Raw genomic sequence first — 25,076 nt, forward strand, 5'->3', positions numbered from 1 at the left:
ATAAATTATATAAACCAAACCAATCTCCTTTTTTTAAATTATATACATATACATATAAATGTTATTTATTATTTATTTATTAATTAATTGTTTTTATGGACTTGTAAATAATCCACCATTTACATGTATATTTTGTCCAGTTAAATAATCAGATTCTATTATAAACATTACTGTTTTTGATATATCCTAAATATTATATTATATATATATTATATATTAATGAATAAACAAACAATGAGTAAAGAGAAGAAGAAGGGTTGTATGAAGATATATATATTTCTTGTAGTTACATTAACATGACCAAATCTACCAATTGGTATTTTTTCTAGTATTTTTGAAGCAAGAGGAGATTGAATGATTGAGGCAGTCATATCAGTTTCAGTGTAACCTGGTGATACGACATTAGAGGTGATGCCAAAGGAACCGACTTCTTTAGACAATGAAGTTGAGAATCCAACCACACCCATCTTGGATGCACCATAGATGGTTTGACCTTTATTGCCCATCGAACCAACCACACTACCTATAAAGATGATACGACCCCATTTACTTTGTACCATTGGTTTGATCAACTGTCTAGTCAAATAGATTGGTGACACTAGATTAGTGTTGATGATAGATGTTGTTTCTTCGGGATTAGTTCTCATAAACAATGAACTTTGTGCAATCCCTGCTGCATGTACTATAATATCAAATGATGATGATGATGATGATGAAGAAGAATCTTGTTGATCATCAGTAGTTGTAGTTGATTTTAATGATGCCAATAATGAATCGATTTGTTTTGGAGCATTTGATGATGATAGATCAGCTACTAGATTACCATGTCTTTGATTTTGATGTGTCAAAGGTAATGAACCAAGTGCTTCTTTACCTCTAGTTTCATCTCTGCTTAGAATGGTTACATTGCATCCTCGTTCTGCCAGCTCGTGTGCTATACCATATCCAATACCTCTTGAGCCACCCGTAACCAATGCATTCTTTCCTACGAGAGAGATAGGTTCTTGTTGTTTGTAATAGACATTGTTTGTACTAGTAGAATAATTAGATTGGTATTGACCAAATACACTAGTAGTAGCTCTACTAGCAATTCTTTTTAAAAGAGTTGTATTTGATTTAATTAAACATGTCATGATGATGTATTTGCCAAATACAAATTATTAAATGAAATATTTCATTTCATATTGAACATCCGTCATTCATCACTAGACACAACCAAGATAAATAAATAAATTATTTAATATTTAATATAATATTGAATATAATATTGAATATGTTTTCATTGTGTTGACGCTATTCAATGATGAGTATGCCGTCAACACACCCCCCCAACCCTTCACCCACAAAATGATGATGATCACACTCTTTCGATATCATTTTATTATTTCTAAATTATTACTTTTATTTATTTATCTGTTTATCTTCATAGTCGTCTACTACTAGAGGAACCTTTATTTAATTCTAACTATAGAATGCCTAGTAATAGTCACTATCATCATCATCGTAGTCGTCTAATGTCTGAGAGACGATAAAGATGGATGAGAAATGATCTCATCATTTTTTTTTCGAAGATCCCAAGACTGTTACGAGCTTTCGTTGCGACCTCGGTTCGTCCGACGAATGACCGAGGTACGTTGATACGAGAGATATTTAAATATATAGTTTAAATGGTGTGATCTCTCTACTTTTTATTGATATATATTTATATTATATATAAACGAGAGAGAGAGAGATAAAGATGTCAAAATATTATTATTATTATTATTTAATACTTTTAATTTGTTTTTTAGTAGAAAGCATATCAACATCAGCAACAGCATTTAGTACTAGTAGTAGTGGAGAATTAGAGATAATTGAATTAGATTGGGCTGCTTGTGGTGGTCGTTGTGAATACTTTGATAAATCAGTTTGGATAGGAGGTGTGATACCTAGTACCTCAAATTATCATGCTGTGATCAATGTATCGGCCGATGATGATGAGAGTGGACCTATCACCATGTACATCATGTCTGACCTACAAGTTGGAGCCATGACGGTTGTGGCCAATGGACGTTACGTGGTGACTATAGAGGCTGGTACATCGCATGTAGACATTGTACAAGACTTGCTTCTCAGTGGCAACTACCAATTTACAATCGATAGCAAGATGACATTGAATGTTGGTAACAGTATCCAAGCTAGCCAAGGACAAATATCATTCTTTGGTAGCGATATGACATTCGGATACGGATCTTTTGTCGATGGTTGTTCACTTGTCATTCAAACGTCAGATGTCGACGGCTCCTTTTCATCCATCGATGGTATCTACTTTGACACGGCTAAAATCTTTGCTCAAGGTACTTTTAATTTCGGTGGCAAGAGTTATTTCTCCAACCTTGTTGGTTGGTATCTACAAGACACTACACTCAACCTTAACGGTGATGCGGTTATCGCCAATTCAACCATCTCTGTCAAAACGATAGTACTCGACCAAGGCACCTTGGAGATTGGTGCTGGCAGCACCTTGACCACCTACGACAATGTCACTGTCTTTGCGCCTGGTGTGATCCAGCTGGATGCTGGCTCAAACTTTGACACACAACGCTCGGAAAACAATCCCGGCCCGGTCCATCTCTTACTCACGGTCGTGTCGGACGCAGGCAGCAACCTGACGTTGGGCAACTTTGACCTGCTCTCGTTGAACGCGTCGACGTTGCACGGAGATACAATCGTCAACGACTATCTTGACGGAGAAATCTCGTTTGTCGACACTTATTTTGGCCAGCTCACCTACTACATATCGGCATCGGTCAACATTGAGTCGTCAGGCTGCACGTACAACGAGATTCGCGCCGTCTCTAATTATAAATCCGATTCAGTCTACTACATGTTCTCGGGATACAATGAGCTGACCAGCACTGATGGCGTGTCGTCGGCATACAGCACGCAGTTCTTTTTGAATGTCGGCGCCACATTCAACATCTCCAACGGAGACGTCGAGCTCTTGGCAGACGGGTCGTCGATTGTCGTCAGCTCGCACTCGACACTTGTCGTCAGCAACGCGACACTTGTCGTGTCAGACATTAACGTTAGCGCATTGCAAGGCAACGGTCACATTGTGATTGAGAATTCACAAATTACATCTCACTTGGTTCTCCAACGAGTCATCGTCAATATCACCACCAACTCACATATCAACGGTCTCGCTGAAGCTAGTCAATCGACCATCAACATCATCGTTGGAAATGTTAGTCCTGCTGGAGACAACGACGACGTTGTCTATTTTGCACAAGACTATGTTGGATTTGATGCATCGTTTAACATCATCTCCCCCATTCTCCCATCACAGGCTATTGTCAATGTCAATGGCCAATACAAAGACACAAACGGTACCTTTTCATTTGGACTGTTGCAAGACAGCAAAGGATCGTATCCACAAATCACTGCCGATACACCCTACTTCCTCGTATCGTCTCCCAACCCAATCTCAATCAACACGACTCTTTGCTCATTCTCAACACCATCGGCTACATCCCTTCAACCTACCTTTTCAATCATTCAACAACTATCATCAAATAATAATAATAATAATAATTATTTACTAACTCTAACTTTTAATTAACAATAAATATATTTCCATTATTTTTTCAAAGATAAAGAAAGAGATGCGCATTCACAACAAACACAATCTATATTTGTTTATTTCTTTTTTAAAAACAAATTAAATGTATAATACATAATAATAATAATAACAATAATAATAGTATCTAATATGTTGTTACCTGCAACGGTTCAGTTACATATACTATCTCACATAAACTTTAGAGATTTGTTGCAAAGGAAACGAGTAAAGAGTAAAAGTAATAGTACTACTACGACTACTGATGACGGTTGTGTGAAACCAGCTCAACAAAGTCTTGCGATTGCACTAGTGTCAAAGAGATGGTTTGAATACGTTCAGATACAATTGTCGTCGCATCTTATACTCAATGCAGCAAACCGGTCGGTACACGTGTGGTGCGACGCTCCCGACTTGACATTCACCTCATTTCACTCGTTGCCGATAGGGCTTGCAAGGATGATCACAAAGCACAACGACAATAATAATAATAGTCAATATTGTCTCATCAAAGCCGATCTAATACAACTGCTGATGATCGACATGACGCAGACTAGAGATGATCAGTTGTATGGACTACCGTTCATGCTGTTTCCACAGCTCACCAGTGTACGCAAAGTCATCTTTTTGACCAAGCAAGGGTTTGGTATGCCCGGACAGAACAGTATCATCAACCACCAGTTATTCACTGTCTCAGAGGAAGAGGTGGAGGGTAGTGGTTCTGTTGTTGAACGCGAGATCTACCTCGATGTTGGAATAGTCAACGATACACTGTTGGAGGGGATAGAAAAGTTGCACGTGCCGGTCACTCGGACCATTGGCAAGCTCGTTGATCCGTCCGACCTGCTCCAGGTGCTCGTTGCAACACAGTCACCATACGTCGAGATTGAAATGTCAAATGTGGAGGTCGATCACTACGAATACACTGATATCTTGCAACTACCCTTTCTCCGCAACGTCTCTATCAAAGACGACTTTGTCTCTTATAGCGACAGCGTATTGGCGCTGTCCAATCCTGCCATGGAGTCACTGACAATTCAGTTGCCGACACATTGTTGTTTGTTTAAACAAGACTACTACAACACACCATACTTTTACGATGATTTGCAGACACAGATAACCAACTTGTGTAGTCGCTTGCACGGCCACACCTCACTCACCGTGCTAAAGCTGTCGTTCACTCCCAACTTTTCAGTGTCGATGCTCGACGACCCACCAATGATCCCACACTACGCACACTGGGATACTACACGCGAGGAGGCGGCGTATCGCGTGCTGATCGACGGGTTTGCGGGTCTGTTGTCGGCCAATCGCACACTGCGACATCTCTATATTGACAGCGAGTGCTTTCTCGACACACGATTCTACCAATCGATTGCCAACTGTCGGTTGGAGACACTGTCGATCGTCAGCAGAGACACACGCAAAAAAGATGAGAAAATTGCACTCTCCACTCCGTCCTACCAAAACTATCTTATGGTGTCTCGCCAGGGGATGAGTGAGACGGTGATAGTGGATGCATTGTGTCTGGCTATGCTCCATAACCAAACGATCCGTAAACTCAAATGTTGGATGCATATCAATGACAAGACAAGCCATGCCAATCTACTTGCGTTGGAGGACCAAATCAACCATCCGTCGAGGAATAGGTCAGTTGCTCTCACGGTCGACTACCAAAACCAAAGCCGCAGTTTTCACCAACAACAACTGCTGGAAGTCCAGGAAGCCATGGCGAAACTAAAAGCTTCAACAAGAAGAATGAACAGTTGCAAATCACAGTAACCATTGAACTGAACCCATCAAATTTGGTGTCAAATCGATTGAGTAGCCATATCAATGTTTCAGTTGCCCCTTTTGGTGGTACCACCAGATCATTCATGCATAAAATAACACCCATCTTCAACTTGTAGAGCAGAGATTGGGTTCTCTTAAACAATAGAAGAATTCCTAAAATAATAAAGAGTTATTGTAATAATTTAAAAAAAGTATAATATATAAGAAAGATCAAAAGACCACCAGACCATTGGATCATTGGATCATTTGAAACATTAGGATAGATTGGATCTTTTTTGCTTGTCAAAGATCTGGGCATTTTTTTTCTTTTATGGCTCCAACCACAACTCTGGTTTGATTCTCCTCCACAACAAACCCAAAAAACTTCTACAATATATATATATTAACTACTGCTGAGAGTGATTGATACAAGATATAATGAAAACTCATAATCAATATTGGGGTGTGAACATCATAAACAGAGGGGCAGAGAGATATAATCGGCTTTGATAAGTTAATGTTTTCGTTAGATATTTCACCACCAGCCTTCCAAATTCAGACACAATGCCCTTTGATTTTTTAAAAAAAAAATTAAATTCAATTTGCAGTTGGGTTGCTGTTCTGAGGCATCTCAGGTCAAAAGGACATCCCACTTTGCAACACAACAACAACATCGGCAAAAGTCTTCTTGGATTACAAAGTTTTCTATACCTCTTCTCTTTACTATATTATCTATTTTTATTTTATTATCTTATTTTTGTAGGTATTTAAATATTAAATCAACATCAATCATCATAGTTGACAGTGAAACAGATATCAATCAATCAATCAAAGTACACTAGTTTCAAACACTTTACACAACAACAACAAATCAATCAAGTAGAGTCAGATACCACAACTAGTTAAACAATCCATCCATCACCACTAAACACAACCACAGCGATCAAAATGACATGTTTGGTCTCCAGGTTGGTCGCATCCTCATTCAACACTTTAAAATGGTGTGTGAGTGTGTTTGATGCAACCATACGTTTTTTTTGCATTATCATATAACAAGAGAGAGATAAGATAGACAAGATAAGATATATATTTATATATATAATATACTTTACTATAGTTGCTATTATCTTTGCAATCTTTTGACAATCATCATCTTTTTATTTACATGTATCTTTGCTGCTTTGCTCTGCTAATACTACTACTATTACCTTACCGCTGCTGCTACTACTACTGCATATTGTGATTGCTATTTGTTTGTAGTCCATCCATACATACATCATTCAAATCATTCATTCAATTCAACTACTCATTCCTATCATGTCCTCCATCCTCTCCTTTCGATTGATTGATTGATACTACTATCCTTGACTAGTTGTTTACTAATTAACTAATTCTATTCTTATTCCTCATATATCCTCTATTAATAGTTAAACTAGTTTCAACCTATAGGCTCTTTCTTTTCAATATATTATATTGCTACTAGTACTACTATATATACATATATATCAATATCTATTTTGTGTGATTTAAGAGAATAAGATTCAATCTATCAATTTACCTTAATAGTCCAACCATGTCAAATTATAATAGTAACTTACTTTTCAATACTCAAGTATCATATGAAGATACCAATGGTGCATTTGTAAGCTTAAGAATTTCAATAGAGCGCAGAGAGAGAGAGAGAAGAAAGGTTTGAAAATGGAATGAATACATTAATATTAATTGAATAATATTATATTATATTATTTTAGGAAACTGTTGATACTTCAACAAATCCATTCACAACTCCACAACCAGAGGCACCAGTTGTAATTCACAAGATTTCATCACCATCTGCCTACCCATCGGTACCACAAGAATACTCTCAAACCAAGGTACCAGTTGCACAACCAAGTCAACCAACTCCACACAACTCTTTAAATAATATGGATATTAATGTATGCGACACAAAGATTATTGACAATAATGATTATTTCAAAGTTGATTAACCACAAGATTCAATTTAAACAAACATCATTATTATTATTATTATTATTATTATTATTATTATTATTATTATTATTATTATTATTATTATTATAATTATTATTATTATTATTATTATTATTATTATTATTATTATTATTATTATTATTATTATTAGAGAATGAGCACAAGTGTACAAGGAATGAATTTAAATAATAGTGGAAATGGTATTAATAATAGTAATAGAGTCAATAGCACTACAATGTCAAGTGTACCAAGAAGTGTCATTGAGATCAGTGTCAAGGATCCAGAAAAGATGGGTGACAGCATGAACTCTTATGTCAAATACAAGGTTGTCAGTGTTCATCACATGACCGATCGTCCAGACTTTAAAAAGGAAGATGAAAAATACAGAAGATACTCTGACTTTTTATGGTTACGTAATGTTTTAAAGGATACTAGAAGAGGTGTCATTATTCCACCTTTACCAGAAAAAGCTATTATTAGTAAGAAACAAAGAAATAGAAAGAAAAAGCAATACAATATATTTATATTTATTTATTTATTTCTTTTTATTTTAATTTTAAATTTATAGATAAATTCAATAAAGAATTTATTGAACAACGTAGAAGAGAATTGGAAAAGTTCTTGAATCGTATTGCCGAGAGTGAATCATTGGTTCATTCATCAGAGTTTACCGTCTTTTTGACTGGAGATGATCAAGCCATGTTACAAGCCAAGAACAGTCGTCCAGTCAACGACATGGAGTCAAGCCAAATCGTCTCACCACCACCCCAACAAGAGAACAAGGGTTTTGGCAAGATCTCATCCTTCTTTTCCAACACTGTCAACTCGGTCACCAACATGCAACACTCTGTCAAAGAGGTTGACCCATGGTTTGATGACAAGAAGAACTACATTCAACAACTCGACACCAACCTCAAGAAGCTTGAAGAGTGCGTCTCGCTCGTCATCAAGAAGCGTAAAGAGTTGGCATTTGCCCTCTCTGAATTCACCACTGCCGGTTTGACATTCTCGAGTGGCGAGATTGCCCAAAGCCAAGACATTGCCAACTCGTTCCAACGTATGACACAGGTACAACTCGGTGTCTCCAAGGGTATGGAAGAGTTGAGCAACAATGAAAAGGGATACTTTGAAGATGGTATCGACGATTATGTCCGTGTGATTAGCGCCGTCAAGGAATTGATCAACGATCGTTTGGACGCCTTGTTGGCCGTCCAAAATGCCGAGCGTACACTCGACTCTAAAAAGGAAAAGTTTGAAAAGGGTAGAGGCACTGCCAAGGCCGACCAATTGAACCGTGAGGTCGAAGATGCCAGCCGTAAGCTCAGTGAAGCCAAGTCGGAATTTGACCGCATCACCGCCACCAGCAAGGTCGAACTCCAACGTTTCGACGCCAAGAGAAACTATGAAATGAAGCGTATCATCAACTATGTCATTCGTCTCAACCTCGATCACTATCTCAAGGCCTCTGATCTCTGGAGACAATTCCTCACTGAACAACATCAAAATGGTGATCCAAACTTTGAAACCAATAAGGCTTCATGGGGTTCTTCAACCATTTAAAAACAAAACAAAAATCAAAACAAACCCAAAACTAATATAAACCCTCTAATATAATATAACCTATCACCTTTTTCAAATATACTGTCACAGTCTTCTAATTAAAAGATATTTTGGGGGAGTTATGATTGGTCGCACCATCGATCACGTCACTTTGGAAACGAAGGGCTTGTTCAAACAAAAAAAAAAAATCAAAAAAAATGGATTGTCTTTGGGTCCTCGTCCCTGGTCTACACAATTTTCAAAGAGCTCGATTTCTTTTTTTTTCCTCTATGTTCATTTGTTTCATCATCAATCATTAATATTAGTTAAAGAGAAAGATTTCGCAAGATGACAGGATGTGCAATTACAAGTTGTTTAGTCAACTCTTTGAATGGTTTAACAAGCATCAACAGTTTAGAAAGTGCATTTGAACAAGTCGTCGTTGTTCGTAACCCATTGGCCATCCTTTTGGCTATTGTGTCATTGGTTGTTTTGGTCTATCTTTTGATCAAGATTCGTGTGCTCCGTGGTGTCAAGTTGGACGTCAAGGTATTACATGAATGCACCAAGAAGGGTGTCGGTCTCCCACTCGACAAGGCTTTCGATGTCATCAACAAGGAAATCGCTATCAAGTACCCAGGTCTCATCAACACTAACCGTCGTTGGATCCTCTTTAACGGAGGTGGTGCTATGGGTCAAATGTGTGTTCTCCACGCCTCTCTCTCCGAGTACCTCATCTTGTACGGCTCACCACTCTACTCTCAAGGCCATAGTGGTCGTTACTTGATGGACGTCTATGACTTTATGATCAAGGGTGAGACCAAGACCTACTTCCCAGGCGAGTTTGCCCCACGTGTCTTCCCAGCCGGCGAGTACTCTTATCTCCCACGTCTTGTTGCCAAGGGTTACTGTTGCGAACCAGAATCATACATGCTCGAGTATGGCCGTGGTATCATCCCACTTGCTCTCCCATACTTCCTCTGCTCGTCCATCTTTGTCACTCTCGACATTGTTCCATGGTTGACTGCTTGCTATCGTGTTGGTTATCAAGTCACCAAGAACCTCTTGTTCCGTCGTAAGATCTAAACCAAACATGTACATGTAAATAGTTATACATATCTTTGTTTTTGGATAGACTAGGTTTTATCTTCTCCCCAAATACTCTAAAAAGGAGTAAATAGATAGTTACAACAACAAACAACAAATATTATAATTAAAACAAACAAACAAACAAACAAATAATAAACAAATAAGCACACTTTTGATTAGTTCCATCACTCATTCTAGTTGATATTGAACATACAACAAACAATTAATTAAAATATATATTCTTTTTTTACAGTTTTAATTTAATTGATTCTTTTATCTAATACAATTCTAGATTGTTGTTCATCTTGTTGATTATTTATACATTCTTTGATTTGATAGTCAGATTTAATCAACATTAACAACATTCCTTTGAAACAATTTCTAGTTTTAATCTTTACGGTTGTGTAGTGTTGATCTTTTGCCCATTGTTCTTGTGCTTTGAGTAGTTGTTCACCTATTCCTCTCCTTCTGTAGGAAGGAGTCGTTCCACTGAGCCATATGTAGAATGTACTTTTGTCATCTTCACCATAACCAACCTTGAATGCTGCAATCTCTTGTATCGTCTGATCGATTGCTACCAACAATTTGCAATGTTGTTTCGTCGATAGTCTTGCCTTGATCGATTCAATATTATATAATAATGAATCACCAGTTTTAAACTCTGGTATCAATGAATACGCTTGAAATAATTCATCAATATTTGATTCTTTAATAACTATACTACTAGTAGTTGAAGTCATTGGATTGATGATATTATCACATGATAATGAAAAAAAGGTTGTTGATTTTTGGTTGATCAAAAAAATAGAAATAAATAAATAAATAAATAAATATATTGTATTATACATTGGCCAATCAATTTATTATTATTCTATTCTAATCTAATCTAATAATAATAATGATATAATATTATATGGAGTATCTTGAATGGGAGATCTTTTTTGTAAATCTAAATATAATTTCTTTTGTTGTTGTTGATGACCCTTGATTGGAAGGTAACCACCAAACATTGATTCTGAATCAACCATTAAAATATTATTATTATTATTATTATTATTATTATTGTCTCGTCGAATTTTGAATTCAACTTGTCCAGTTTGGTAGAATGTTAATATCAACTTGTCAATATTTGAATGATAAATAATATCATCTATACAAATACGAGTATTGTCGTCAGACTCTTGTTTAAAAACGACGAATAGGTTTAATGTCTTGAGATGTAAAGGAATGCAATCACCTTTGAATGCCTGTGGGATGTTGGTGTCATGATCGACATGGAAATACAAGTAGGTGGTAGTCTCTGGAAGTGACAGTTTCATATCACCTTGGACACTGCTACCAAAGACCAGTTTGGTGAGGGCTGGTGGTAGAGGTGATGGAATAATTGGCTCTTGATCGTAAGAGTAGGTGAGTTTAAGCTTTTGTAGATTACTTGGCAACACAATCAACTCGGGATCGTTGGGTGTCTTCCAAACCAATGATTTAACACTGTCTGGAATATCACCCTTTCTGACGGGTTGAGAGTAGCTTTCAAGAATGAGGTACTCGACACCTTGGGGAATGACCCCTTTCAAAGACTGATTGGTTCGTCCAAGACAGAGACGTAGTCTTTTGATCGATGGTGGAATTGACAATTGTGGGTCTATATCATCTCTTATAGATTGGAGAGTGAGTGACCAAAGCTTGGGAAAGTGTTTAGATAGGTCAATATGCTTGATATTATTATGTGGAACCTTTAAAACCTCGAGATTGCAACACTCCTTTAGTAGAGTAACTGAAACCTCTTCATACGATGACAAATGGGTGAGCAAAGTGACGGGAAAGAGGTCAGAGAGTGGTACCCTACCGTAGGCAGGGTCAAGCACCAATTGACAGAGACCTAGATGTAGTCGAGTGAGACGACTACACTGAGAATACATATTTGGTGCCAATGTGTGTGTGTGGAAATCATCAAACCCGTCAAACCTAAGCGACTCCAACGTTGATGGGAGTGCACCTGGAAGCAGTTGGTTGAGTGTAATATTGAGGTGCTTTAGTTTGGCAGGTAGGTCACCTTGTTTGATAGGTTGTCCGTAATAATCCAGTAGCGTCAATGACTCGATATTTGGAGGGAGGATATCTACACCAAGTGTCTCTGATACCAACGCGTCCTCTGGTATGACAAGATGAGTTGTAGATCGAGGCACATCTCCAAATTTGTTGTAATGAGTGAGAATACAATGAGTAATATCATTGTCATTGTGGTTTTGGTTGACAATAACCTTTGAATCACCTACAACGAGAATATTCGATGTCGATCTTTTGAATAGATTGACAAACGATGTTAGATGAAATCGGTGGATGATTGCATTCATGGTTGGAGTGAATGCCTTGAATCCAAAAGGAGCCTTGGTGGATGCGATCAATGGTGTTCCCAAACACTGTAGTTTAAACTGTAGTGTTTTACTATCTCGTCCAATTCGATAGAACCTTTTACAAGTCAACAAAAAGCATATTAAATCGACTCCATCATCAATCGATACGATAATATTAAATATATTCAAGTTTGATAAATCTATTATTGTCTCTGTTGTTGTTGTTGTTGTCATCTTTTTTATCTATCTATCTATCTTTTAAAAGATGTTTCATTTTCTTTGATTGTTTGTTTAAGATGGACTCCTTCTTAATAAATTCTATTTTTCAACAAAAAATAAAATAATAGGATAAGGATAGATACAAATATTCATTGTATCTATAACTATTTTGTGGGTGAGAATAAATAATAATAATAAAAAGTTAAGCAATGAAAGTCTATAATAGTGAGGGTTTAATTAAATTAAATTTAATAAAAAAGATGAAGATCAGATTTTCGAATAACTTTTGTACAAGACCTTTGAAATTTATCATTTCTCTTTTAGTTCAAGCAATGTCTTTAGCAAATATATTCAACTCTTTAAAGAATGGAGGTGTCATTCCAACACTCCTCAGCAATACTTTTAACCCAAGTATGTAGATTTACATACGTGATGAAGATGAAGATGATGATGATGATCTAATACTATTTTGTGTATATATATAGTCAAGGAATTAACAGTTAGCTATGGTTCAAAGATTGTTCAAATTGGTCAAGTATTGACTCCAACAGATGTTGTCAAGCAACCAACTGTCACCTACAATGCTTCAGCTGGTGAACATTTCACTTTGATTTTAGCTGGTAAGTGATGAGATAGATAGATAGATAGATAACACTTTGATGATACTAATGATTTGTTTGATTATTATTATTATTATTACTTGCAGACCCAGATGCACCATCAAGACTAGATCCAAAATACTCTCCATGGTTACATTGGATCATCACTGATATTCCAGAAAACAAGGTTACTGAAGGTCAAGTGATGGCAGAGTACATTGGATCAGGTCCACCACCCAACACTGGATTACACAGATACGTTTTCATCCTTTGCAAGCAACCAACTGCTCGTCTCAACTTAAAGGGTGAATACTATCTCCCATTGTCGGCTGACAAGAGAAACAACTATGCTCTCAATACTTTTATTAGTAGCAAGGGTCTCGAACCAGTTGGAGCTACCTATTTCGAAGCAGAGTTTGATGAAGCCGTTCCAAAATTATACGAAGTTCTTGGTAGTTGCAAGGAAAAGGTTAGATTATACGAGTAAACTACATCATTGGTGTAATACAACAATCCCTCAAATCAAATGTTATTTTATCCCTTCTCTTCATCTATACTAATAAAATAGGTAATATATAGTAAACAACAACAACCAAAAAGACATATTTCTATTTTCTTTTTTTAGAATCCCATTGGGATTAATTAATCCTAATTATCATCATCATCCATCATTATTACCTTTACAAGTAAAAACAAAATGATGAAGAGGTACGTACACATCTAATCGATAGATAACAAGAGTAATAATAGGAATAATAGTAATAATAATTTGAACATGAATAGATACATCTTTTACAAATGAAGAACAGACAGAAATAATGCTGGTTGGAACAACAATTATTATTATTGATTTATTTATTTATTTTTGGAAACATGGATTCGTGGATCACGATGATGATGATGTTTAGAAAGTAAAAGATTACATGGGTGGACAAGACGAGAAATAGATGGTTGGTTTTATACCTCTGAATTATAATTACATCCAACCATAACCATTACAATTAATCCTCAGTACTATTCTCCCTCCAAAAAAAAAAAATCAATAATACCATCATCACCATCAATAATATGTTTATTTATATTTGCAACATCACGGTTTCTGTCTATCTGTCAGTTGCGTCTTAAAGAAAAGAAAGATACATACATATGTGTGTGCAGACTGAATTGTATTGACTTGACCTGTAGGAAGGGGGGAGGTAATACCATTCATCCATTTTATTTATTTATTTATTATTTCTTTCTGGATTGAATTCCAATCGACACAAAACGGAAAAAATGATCAATCAAACCCTACCCCCCACAATTCAATATTTCAACAACAGCGTTGTGTGTGATATCTCACGAGTAGTAGGTGGGTTGGTTGTCGCGTGTGGTGTGTAAGAGTGAGGAGAGAGAGCAGGGAGAGAAAGAAAAGAGGGTGGATAGTGTTAGCTAAAAAACAATTCCCTCCTTCAAAATGAGTAAGTAGTCTTTTTTTTAAAATTCTCTTTCTACAACCCACCTACCAACTACTCTACTCTACTCTATTACTACAATCCAAATTTACAACAATAACAACATCATCAATTCTCCCTTTTGTTTTAAACAACACAATTTTCACAATCAACAATCAATTATAATAAATTTTTCTAAAAACCATCCAATTCAATTCAATTTATCTTGAACAAGAGCTCCTCTTCTTACTTTTAGTTTATCAATCAGTCCCATCCTTCCTTCTTCCTCCTCCTCTTTGCTGCTTACTTGTTCCTATTTCTCGTTTTTTAGGTGTTGTCATGTTGTTTAGCAACCCTAGATATAGATAGATAGATAGTTAGAGAGTTTATATCAAAGAGAGATAGAGAGATAGATATATTGAACTTCTATCATCACGAGATTAGATAGATAAATATAAACAACAACAACAACAACAACAACATAGTAGATAGAATTGTATACTAGAATATAAAAGATAGATATAGGAGGATAAAATAGAGAGGAATGAAAAGTAAAAGGTTTTGGAATCATTTGGGAAGTGGCAGTACTAGTGCTGGAGGCAGTGGACATCAAATGAGCACATCACCTCCATCTGCTGCTGCACCATCATCATCCAATTCATCTTCATCGTCATCATCTCCGACCAATCAGCAAATCACAGCACACCACATGCACAGTCAGACGGTTGGACACGCCAGCTCTGTCAAGGAAGGACCTGCATTTGGAGTTCCATTAAATGAAATCTTTAAGCGATATAGCACTGTAAATAACGTTCCAAATGTTGTATATCATATAACAACTAATATTCGTCAATATGGTAAGTAAAGTTAACAATCTACAAAAAAAAAGGGATCGACCGATTGATCAATCGACAAAAACACACATACATATGACTAATATACAATTGTGTGTTTGATTTTGGTTTTAGCAATGTCACTTGAAGGTATATTTAGAGTTCCTGGATCGAATCAAGATATCCAACAATTAAAAAAAGTATATGATTCTGGAAAGATATCGACACATGAACAATTGTATGATAGATGCGAAGATATGCATACTCAAGCAAGTCTATTAAAACTGTTTGTCAGAGAGTTACCAGACCCATTATTCACTTTTCAACTTTATGAATCTTTTGTAAAATCACATGGTATCTATCATTACAATTTATATATATATTGATTGAATCGTGGATTATTAATCATAGAATTATTTTAATTTTAATTTAGATAATAGAGATAAACCAAATCGAGTGGCATCACTTAGATCACTGTTGAATCAATTGCCATTGGCACATTACTCTTTGTTGAAACATCTTGCGCTAATGTTGCGAGACATTTCTCGTAATTCGGCGGTCAATAAGATGACCAGCTCTAATTTGGCTATTGTATTTGGGCCAACTGTCATGCGACCACAACATGAAAATATGATCAAGATGATCGAAGACGCAAGACATGTAAATGGTGTATTTTTATTAATTATCGATGAATTTGAATATTTGTTTAATGTTTGTATCCAAACAAAAAAGAATAGAAGAATAGAAGAGAGAATGGAAAACAAATCTAACTTGTATTTATTTATTTATTTATTTATTTATTTAATTGATTGATTTTAGGGTGCAGAGTATCCATTATTTATTTTAAACAATAGTTATCAACAATCTAATCCTTCTATATCTCCTTCACTCATCAATCAATTGCAAGGACAACCTGGTGGCAAGAGAAATGCAGCTCAATTCTCATCGTCATCATTTAACATGGTATCAAACAACAACAACAACACTACTAATAATCCAACAAATAATAATAATAATAATAATAATAATAATAATAATAATAATAATATTTCATCTCCAATTCCAATACCTGGTGGTGGAAATAATGGTGGCGGAAGTGGAAGTGATGATGAGACTAACCCCATTTCACCTAGAGAGTTGGTTTCACCATCGAGTCCTGTGATGCATGACGAATATTTTAGTGCCATGGCATTGCGATCCCCACCTCCTCCGCCCCCTCCATCCCCTCTATCACCATCATCATTATCCAAAGCTGTTGCAACATCATCAATGCAATTGGACCAAATTCAAAATGGTAGTCACCAACATCAACATCATTCCCATTCTCATCATCATATCCCAAAAAATTCACCATCGTCATCTAATTTATCTCGATTTTCCATCCTTTTACCCAATCATAATAATAATAATAATAATAATACTAATCCTACCACTGCCATAAATATTACTCCAACAGTAACAACAACAACAACAACAGTTCAAACAGCTCATTCGCCTACTCTTGGTAGCGCAAATAGACAAAGAGGAGATTATTCACCTACTCTTAGTCCACTTCCACCTACATCGCCGAGATCATCGATGATTCTTGATTATGAGAATCCAGAGTTGATTCGAATTTTAATTCACAAGACTTGTTCAATGTTGTTTGAAAAGGATCTGGCAGTGACAGACAATTTGGAGTATGTTCCTCGTCCAGACGAAAACCACATTGTCCTAGACATGGTGTCATCCTACACCAACATTGACAATGCACTCACCAACAGCACAAGCATGCCAACGCTTGCACCCCTCCTCTCACCAAGATATCTCAGAGGTGCCTCTTTGGACTCGGTCATCACCCACTCCTCATCGGCATCCTCTCCAAATGCATCGGCATTGGTTGCAGCCATTGCAGCAGCTGCTCCATCTTCATCCCCCAATGCTTCACCATCTCAATCAAGATTACATCATCATCATCATCAAAAACATCATCATCATCATAACAATAATCATAATAATCAACAACAACAACAACAACAACAACAACAACAACAACAATCCCCAATTGTAAATAATAATAATAATAATAATAACTTCCAATATAGTAGTAGTAACAATTTAACACATAGCTTTTTACTTGTTAGTGATCATCACAATAATAATAATAATAATAATAATAATAATAATAATAATAATAATAATATTAATAATAATATTAATAATAGTAATCAAAGACAAACCAATAATCATTCACCTCCAATAGGTAATACATCTGATTCATTAATACCTTCACCTAAATTGATGAGGGCAAATAGTGCAGAGCCCGGGCCACTAGAAACTGCCTGGGCACACCTCATCCACGTGAGACGGGAGAGCGGAAGAGCATCAGACCTCAAGGCTCTCACCGCCAGCGAATTAAAAGACGAAAAATCAGCCATCAAAAAGGAGTTGCGAGACTTTGACATCAAGTTTAAAAAGGATCATGGACATTTCCCAAAAAAGAACGATAAGGAGGTAATGAGACCTCTCTACCAAAGATATCGTGAAGTTAAAGCGTTATTGGACCTAGCTCATAATCAACAATTACAACAACAACAATTACAACAACAACAATTGCAACAACAACCTAATAATATTAACAATACTAATAATAATAATCAAACAAATACTTCGATGACGACAATTAAATCTGCGCCTATAACTCCATTGACAACATCACCACTTATCATAACTCCAAATGCTTTAAATAATAATCAATTAAACAATGTCAATAACAATAACAACAATAATCAAACAAATAATATTCCAGATGATGTACAGAAACAACATAATAGACAACAACAACAACAAATGCAACAATTACAATTACAACATGCCCAACCAGCAGCAGCATTGCCACAACCACCAAATTCACCACCAATGGATTCTTGCTCAGAAAATGTATCGATTACCAGCAGTAGCAGTGATCATGACATTGGCACCAAAGAAAGTGTAACAGAGAGATACAATAGAGTAAAGTTGGAAAAGAGGGCATTACAAGTGGATCTTCATAAATACCAAACAGACTTTGTCAAACGCACTGGAAGAAAGGTACAATTTGTCGATGACCGTTTGCCAGTTGAAAAAGAATACGAGAGATACAAATTACTAAAGCAAGAATTATCTGATCTTGAAAAGATTGTACAACAGCAATCGTAGTTTGTATTTTAATAAATCCCAAATTATAATTTGTTAAATTGAGTGAAATGATTTCATTTGGAATCATATTTTGATTTAATATTTTCATATTCCCTCTTCGAATTGCAAATTTAGCTATTGTATTGAAAAGTTGATTGTGTTGTTGTTGATTTGTTCCACGAATCATGAGTTGTAATTGTTTTGCATCTCCACTCTCACCAACATACTTCCAAGATTCTGGACAAAACCTTCAATCTATTGTCATTAAGATATTCAACCAAATCATCATTCAATCCATTGAGATATGCATCATCAAATATAGTTGTTGCGATTCTTTGTGGTTGTTGAATCTTTGATTGTGATGATAGATTTAATTTAAGTTCCAACCATTTGAATTTTTCTAAATTTCCTCTCTCACAACATTCTGACATTAAATGATAAATAATATCTTCTGATTTGAATATTCCAGTTATGCTGTCAAGGTTGTTGGTAATGTTGTATTTGTTGATGATAATATTCCAATAAATTAATGATTTGTTGGTTGGACTTGACAAATATACTTTCAATGATTGATCTTGATAGTATGATTGGATAATCATTCCTATGTCCATTTTCCATCTTGTTCTCTTTTATAAATTGAGCGATGATTGACTGGTTTTGATTCACAAAGTTGTCATACCAATTGAATCTCGAGACTTTCAAGTGGAATGGAGCAAGTTTAGATTCACTAATATTTTCATTTAAAAATTTTAGTACCTCTCAGTTTTTGGATGATGCAGCTCTACTTGCCGCTATTGCAGTGATGAATAGAGGTCTATCGGCTTTATATAATGACCATTGTAATAATTTATCATTTCTATACTCTTGGACGATTGTATATGCCATCTTGACTTGATCCAATGTACAATATCTTCCAATTAAATCAAAAAGAGTCGAAGATTCCGGATGATAATCCGAATCGATACAAGCACCGATACTCTTTTTATAATAATTTGAAATAGAATTCGTTGATCCAGTCATTGTCAACGTTGATATGGCATTGGTAAATCCTATGCGAATTTTATTTGACAACTTCATTGCAGATATAACATCGATTAATATAATCTTGAATGCAATATAGGTATTCCACTTGTTCAATTCTTGATCATCGATTGTCAGATAGGGGTATTGTGTTTCACCAATCTAAAATTAAATACAGGTGTGTGTCTGTCAATGAATCGAATATCTTTGATGTGATCTGATATCGTCTAGTTGTTGGTAATATAGGAGACTGTAATGTAATACATTGACTAATAAATAGACAATATCCAATTGAACTGTGATAAAGTGGTGGGCTATGTTATCAAACTGAAAGAATTCTTTAGACCCGAGAGACAAGAGATCGTTTAGATAACCCTCTACATCTTCCTTTGCAATGTAAATCATTGGTTGGGTCAATGATCTAGCCAATTCAATAGAGTTGACATACTTGTACGTATTCTCTGTCACTATTATTGGGAAATCTTCAAAGGCCAAGTTGAATGAGTTGCCAAGGAGGATGGCAGCTTGGAAAGGTATTTTAGATTCATATTTCTTGATTATATTATCAAACACTTTTCCATCTCTTCTTGTGATAATATACCACTTGGAAGATCTTTGGTGATCAACTCCAAACAATAGTCAAGCATCACAGCTGAACAATGGGGCATTGTCCACACTAAACAATCTTTAGAGTCATGTAAACCATCGTTAACCCATTCCATATCCATATCTTTGGTTTCCTGGTGATCAATTGATGTTCTTTTCCTTTCTTTCTTTCTTTCTTGAAGATGAAGTTATCTCTAGATAAAGTAGGAACAAATTGATTTCCAATTTGATTCGAACCCAAAGCAATGGTGTGTTTGATGCCAAAAAACATTTAATATTTATGCCAGAGAGTGGGTGATAAAATCTTAGTGTACAAGTAACACTCTCGATAGTACGATGGATGATGATAAACCTACCAAAGAATTCATTCAAATCGTAGTTGAATCATTTGACTCAAAGCAAGAGAGCTCTCTATATGATTTAAAAGAGTATACAAGTAGTAGTAGTACCCAATTTGACAAAACAATAGAATGCTTAATCTATCTTGTTAGAACATACGAATCAATTATAGTATGTAAGATCTTATATTGATAGAATAGAATGAATACATAATAGTAATAATAGAAAAAACTATATAATGCTAATCAATCATCATCTTGGTATAGTTACGAAACAATTCATTGACAATACTCGATTATTTGGTTGAAAAGAAATTACAATCTTCTTCTCTTTCATCTCCTCTTGAATCAAATAAAGATGTTGTACTATCGGAAACGTTCAAACTTCTTCAAATAGAACATCTTCCAGAGGATATGGTCGATAAGATCATTAACATTGTATGTAACCTCGTCAAACTATTCCCAAAAGGTAAGTTCTTACTTTCTCTTTCTTTCTTTCCTTTTTATTTATATCACAATGTCATTCTAACAACAATTTAAAATGTTATATTCTCTATTCTATTTAGATGATTGGAATATCCTTATCAATGATGTGTCTTTTGATGGGATGACTTTATTCATTGCTGAAAGATTACTGAAGCTATTGGAACGATCAGAGGTCATACGGCATGCGTACTGTCACTCTGAGTGCGACCACACCGACAATGACGACGCTTTAAAAGGGTTGTTGTCTCGATACTTTAGTGTAGATTGTACTATCGATATTCAAACAAGGGCATTGAACCTATTAGATCAAATGATCGTCAATTACGATGATTTAGAGTACTGTAGAACTGTCTATTCGGTTTACAAGGCTACAGATCAATGTAATCCGTCGACTACTATACTATTGCAAAGACTTTTTGATCGTTTACCATCCACTCCACCACAAGAATTGATCGATTTTATTGAATACCAAATATACAAAGAAATACCCTCTAATCTAATTATAAAGGTATGTTTGACACGAGTACATTCAATCCAATTGTCTCAAACCAGACACTAACTAATATTTATATTATATTATACTTTTTTTTTTTTTTTTTTGATACTATAGTATTCTTGTGGATTTATGAAATCACTTGAAACTAGTTTATTGGAGCAAATGGGTCAAGATAATATAGAGAATACTATTTATTTGGTTAGATCATTTACCAGTATTGGTGGTAGTATGGGTGTAGAGTACTTTGCAAAAAACTATCTATCTAGATTGATCAACAAGATAAGAGGAGATCAAACTTCTAGAGTTATGTTTGGTTTGCATTCAGTCACTCTTGGTATACTACAAATTATAATTGAATTGCCAACACTCATCACTCGGTATCCAATATACATCCCATTCTTTATGAAATATGCTGTGCATGCTCTCAGCACCCAATCACTCTACACACACTCTAAAACAATTATTAGACTGTTTAATACTATTCCAGTGTCGAGTCTGATGTGTCCATACCTCGAATCAGTCCTCCTTCCAATACTCAGACTTTTGCCAATGATGATTGGACACAGTGACGATTTGCCATTCAAACTACTATCAATATCCATTTTAAAATATGGTATTCTTCATCACCAAACACAGCTACTATTTGCTAATTTGGTCAAAATGTCATTTGCATTTTTAAAGTCTCCCTATCCTCCACCAAACACTCTTAGTCATCTAGAAATGATGGTCAGAGAAATGACCGGATTCATTCTCGATATTGATCTAATCAAAGAGATGATAAACAATTGTTTTGAAATCGATCGACGACTTTGTGAACAATTGTCAAGAACAAAAGAAATCATTTTTGCCCACAAGTCTGATATAAATCAATCAATACTAGAACATATTGCATCTTCTTCAAACTATAATCAACATCAACAACAACAACAAAAATCATTAATAGAGTTAATTGTAGAAACAACCAAACAAACATTATTGCAACAAATACAACAACAACAAATGACCATTTCACAGAATGGCCCTATTCAACCGATGACCATCCGTTACCTTGGTCGAAAATGCAAGATGTTATGCGACTATGATCCAGATACTAAAGTAACTGGTGATTTGTTGAAACAATTCATTCCTCTCATATTCAAATACTACCATTCGAAACCACTTGACAATTGTATAGACAAGGTTGGTTATTTTTGGAATGTGATGGTTTATTTTTACAAAGCTGCAACAAGTAATCCCAACAACTTTAGTAAAGAACTAGAGCAACTATATAGTATTGTAAACAATCAATATTCACTTTACCCTCTACCCAACAAAATCATTGTATTAATGTGTCACACATTATCATCAATCCAGTTCGATGATGATACTTTTGTTGATTTTCAATTCAACATGAAATCCAATTTACCATGGTTATATTAAACTATATATAGTGGCTATAAGTAGATGCATCTACAAACCTTTAATAAATAAATCTCTAATCATAAACTTTAATAAATAATAATAAATAATAAATTAATTCCCCACTAAAAAAAAAGGTACTTGATTCATTCATTCATTCTATGTTCAAAATATTACTTGTTTGTGTAAACATGCGATAAAAGTTCTAACTACATAATATTGTCAAGAAGAAGAAGGATATAGTAGTTATTAGTATTCAGAGAGATATGATATCATTCAGAACGCTCATGGTTACGATAGAATCATTGTATCACTTTTACACTGATTTCTTGTTTCTTCCGTGCTTCTTTTCACTCTGCTTCTACATACTCTACTATTTCATACAAAATACCTTCTTTAGTAGCTCTCTCATTAAAGATTCGAGAAGGAGTACCAATGCAGATGTAGATTATGGTTACTATGATAATCTAGCAAAGAAAAGGAAACAATTACAACAAAAGGAAAAAGATACCCCTCCAATACTATCTTCCATTTCTTCATCTTTTACTCCAAATCATTCTACTTCAACAACAACAACAAAAACAACAATACATGATGGATTTACAAATATATTTAAAAACAATGATAATGATAAGAAGAAAAGGAATAAGAGAAGAATTGTAGATTCAACAGACTCTGAAGAAGAGGAGAATGAACAAGAAAGTGAATCATACTTGGAATCTCCAGAATACTCTTCATTAACATTTAAAAGACAATCATCATCACAATCACAAAAACCATCACAATCTCTATCAACTGTTTCCACCTCTTCTTCTTCTCTTTCATCCTCTTTTACAACATCATTAAATCATTCTACAATAACAACATCAGCATCATCTTCTTCTTCTTCTTCTTCAAACAACAATAACAACAATAATGTAAATAATCATATATTAAATTGGTACCAAGCAAAAAAGAAATATGATATATCATATGATCAAGTATCGGTTCCCGATAAACCAACACCCAATATGGTTGTTGACAAGAGTAATACATCAACTGAAAGTAACAATACTACTTTTACAACTGCCTCGTCTTTAGATGAACTATCATTTACTCCATTGTCTTGCTTGCCAACCACCTCCCCTTCTCCATATCCATCATCCTCTCCACTTTCCTCTTCATCGTCGTCTCAATCGACAACCACTTCTTTTATCTCTAGACCTTCATCACCATACAGCACCACCACTGCTACAGGTGGCAACATCAAGAAGAATGATAGAATGACTGTTGAATTGAATGAAGATTTGATTTACTTGTTTTGGAATAGATCTCTATACAATACTATGCGAGGTATTGAGACGGGTGGTCTATTGTGTGGTATTCAAGTGGATCAAGAGTGTGGAGAAACAGCCATTTCAGCTGGACTAGAGGATTTGCCAAGCAAAAACAAGAAAAAGAAATACATTGTGACGGAGCTGATATTCCCTACACAGACTGGAAAAGAAGATAGCTTTGAATGTACAGACGACGAAAAAGTGCTATCCTATCAACTGGCCAACAACCTCATTACCCTTGGATGGATACATACCCATCCCACCCAGACTGTCTTTTTGTCATCTGTCGATATTCACAACCAACATGCCTACCAACAACAACTACCAGAATCTATTGCCATCGTCGTCTCACCCAAACCAACTCCAAACTATGAAATATTTTCCCTCAATTCACCAAAAGGAATGCGTCTAATCTCTTCATGTACTGGAAAAGGTTTTCATCCTCATGATCAATGGTCAGATGATACTATCTATTCAATTTCAAATCATGTCATTGTTACTAATCCAATTAATAATCAAATTAATCAAATTAATCAAAATAATAATAATAATAATAGTAAGTCTCTAAATAATAATAGTCGACCACATCCAATAACCATTAAAGATTTTAGAGATCCAGATTCATTCCAATATTCAACTCCAACTTTTAATAATAATAATAATAATCAACAACAATCATCATTTAATGATGTTGCTAAAATATTGTTCACCAGGAGATAATAATAATAATAATATTCATCGTTTAGGAATCTTAGCATATTTTGTACATATAATAAATATTAGTCCGAAAAAAGAATACACTGTTTAAAACAGTTTCCTTTTTGTAAATTA

General features: G+C 35.2%; 11 protein-coding genes across 11 annotated transcripts; 7 read left to right on the top strand and 4 right to left on the bottom strand.

Annotated features, from left to right (window-relative positions):
• Positions 1 to 93: 93 nt before the first annotated feature.
• DFA_09310 (Short-chain dehydrogenase/reductase superfamily) lies at positions 94 to 1,133 on the bottom strand (the record flags this gene model as incomplete). The annotated part of the gene is made up of 2 exons (XM_004354612.1): positions 94 to 186; positions 291 to 1,133. 2 exons carry the CDS (start codon positions 1,131 to 1,133, stop codon positions 94 to 96), a joined length of 936 nt encoding a protein of 311 aa, XP_004354664.1.
• Positions 1,134 to 1,472: 339 nt separating this feature from the next.
• Positions 1,473 to 3,601, top strand: DFA_09311 (uncharacterized protein; the record flags this gene model as incomplete). The annotated part of the gene is made up of 2 exons (XM_004354613.1): positions 1,473 to 1,509; positions 1,791 to 3,601. The coding sequence occupies 2 exons, from the start codon at positions 1,473 to 1,475 to the stop codon at positions 3,599 to 3,601; spliced, it is 1,848 nt and encodes a 615-aa protein (XP_004354665.1).
• A 150-nt stretch (positions 3,602 to 3,751) lies between these two features.
• On the top strand, positions 3,752 to 4,083 carry DFA_09312 (uncharacterized protein; the record flags this gene model as incomplete). Its single annotated transcript, XM_004354614.1, has 2 exons — positions 3,752 to 3,924; positions 3,975 to 4,083. The coding sequence occupies 2 exons, from the start codon at positions 3,752 to 3,754 to the stop codon at positions 4,081 to 4,083; spliced, it is 282 nt and encodes a 93-aa protein (XP_004354666.1).
• A 2,236-nt stretch (positions 4,084 to 6,319) lies between these two features.
• Positions 6,320 to 8,923, top strand: vps5 (Phox domain-containing protein; the record flags this gene model as incomplete). The annotated part of the gene is made up of 5 exons (XM_004354615.1): positions 6,320 to 6,372; positions 6,938 to 7,013; positions 7,123 to 7,308; positions 7,515 to 7,842; positions 7,932 to 8,923. The coding sequence occupies 5 exons, from the start codon at positions 6,320 to 6,322 to the stop codon at positions 8,921 to 8,923; spliced, it is 1,635 nt and encodes a 544-aa protein (XP_004354667.1).
• Positions 8,924 to 9,250: 327 nt separating this feature from the next.
• erg2 (C-8 sterol isomerase) lies at positions 9,251 to 9,988 on the top strand (the record flags this gene model as incomplete). The annotated part of the gene is made up of 1 exon (XM_004354616.1): positions 9,251 to 9,988. The coding sequence occupies one exon, from the start codon at positions 9,251 to 9,253 to the stop codon at positions 9,986 to 9,988; it is 738 nt and encodes a 245-aa protein (XP_004354668.1).
• Positions 9,989 to 10,251: 263 nt separating this feature from the next.
• Positions 10,252 to 10,731, bottom strand: DFA_09315 (uncharacterized protein; the record flags this gene model as incomplete). Its single annotated transcript, XM_004354617.1, has 1 exon — positions 10,252 to 10,731. The coding sequence occupies one exon, from the start codon at positions 10,729 to 10,731 to the stop codon at positions 10,252 to 10,254; it is 480 nt and encodes a 159-aa protein (XP_004354669.1).
• Positions 10,732 to 10,872: 141 nt separating this feature from the next.
• Positions 10,873 to 12,579, bottom strand: DFA_09316 (uncharacterized protein; the record flags this gene model as incomplete). The annotated part of the gene is made up of 1 exon (XM_004354618.1): positions 10,873 to 12,579. The coding sequence occupies one exon, from the start codon at positions 12,577 to 12,579 to the stop codon at positions 10,873 to 10,875; it is 1,707 nt and encodes a 568-aa protein (XP_004354670.1).
• Positions 12,580 to 12,773: 194 nt separating this feature from the next.
• DFA_09317 (phosphatidylethanolamine-binding protein PEBP) lies at positions 12,774 to 14,110 on the top strand (the record flags this gene model as incomplete). Its single annotated transcript, XM_004354619.1, has 5 exons — positions 12,774 to 12,975; positions 13,050 to 13,184; positions 13,271 to 13,646; positions 13,789 to 13,849; positions 14,072 to 14,110. 5 exons carry the CDS (start codon positions 12,774 to 12,776, stop codon positions 14,108 to 14,110), a joined length of 813 nt encoding a protein of 270 aa, XP_004354671.1.
• A 1,030-nt stretch (positions 14,111 to 15,140) lies between these two features.
• Positions 15,141 to 18,606, top strand: gacU (RhoGAP domain-containing protein; the record flags this gene model as incomplete). The annotated part of the gene is made up of 4 exons (XM_004354620.1): positions 15,141 to 15,453; positions 15,565 to 15,783; positions 15,863 to 16,140; positions 16,249 to 18,606. 4 exons carry the CDS (start codon positions 15,141 to 15,143, stop codon positions 18,604 to 18,606), a joined length of 3,168 nt encoding a protein of 1,055 aa, XP_004354672.1.
• A 738-nt stretch (positions 18,607 to 19,344) lies between these two features.
• Positions 19,345 to 20,333, bottom strand: DFA_09319 (uncharacterized protein; the record flags this gene model as incomplete). The annotated part of the gene is made up of 3 exons (XM_004354621.1): positions 19,345 to 19,767; positions 19,870 to 20,072; positions 20,177 to 20,333. 3 exons carry the CDS (start codon positions 20,331 to 20,333, stop codon positions 19,345 to 19,347), a joined length of 783 nt encoding a protein of 260 aa, XP_004354673.1.
• Positions 20,334 to 20,547: 214 nt separating this feature from the next.
• Positions 20,548 to 24,965, top strand: DFA_09320 (uncharacterized protein; the record flags this gene model as incomplete). The annotated part of the gene is made up of 5 exons (XM_004354622.1): positions 20,548 to 20,721; positions 20,862 to 21,018; positions 21,116 to 21,543; positions 21,646 to 22,626; positions 23,190 to 24,965. The coding sequence occupies 5 exons, from the start codon at positions 20,548 to 20,550 to the stop codon at positions 24,963 to 24,965; spliced, it is 3,516 nt and encodes a 1,171-aa protein (XP_004354674.1).
• Between the last annotated feature and the right edge of the window lie 111 nt (positions 24,966 to 25,076).

This window comes from Cavenderia fasciculata (assembly GCF_000203815.1).
Source record: "Cavenderia fasciculata unplaced genomic scaffold Scf_EU5ZYIE01DZOHE-5, whole genome shotgun sequence".
NCBI classification, from domain to species: domain Eukaryota; phylum Evosea; class Eumycetozoa; order Acytosteliales; family Cavenderiaceae; genus Cavenderia; species Cavenderia fasciculata.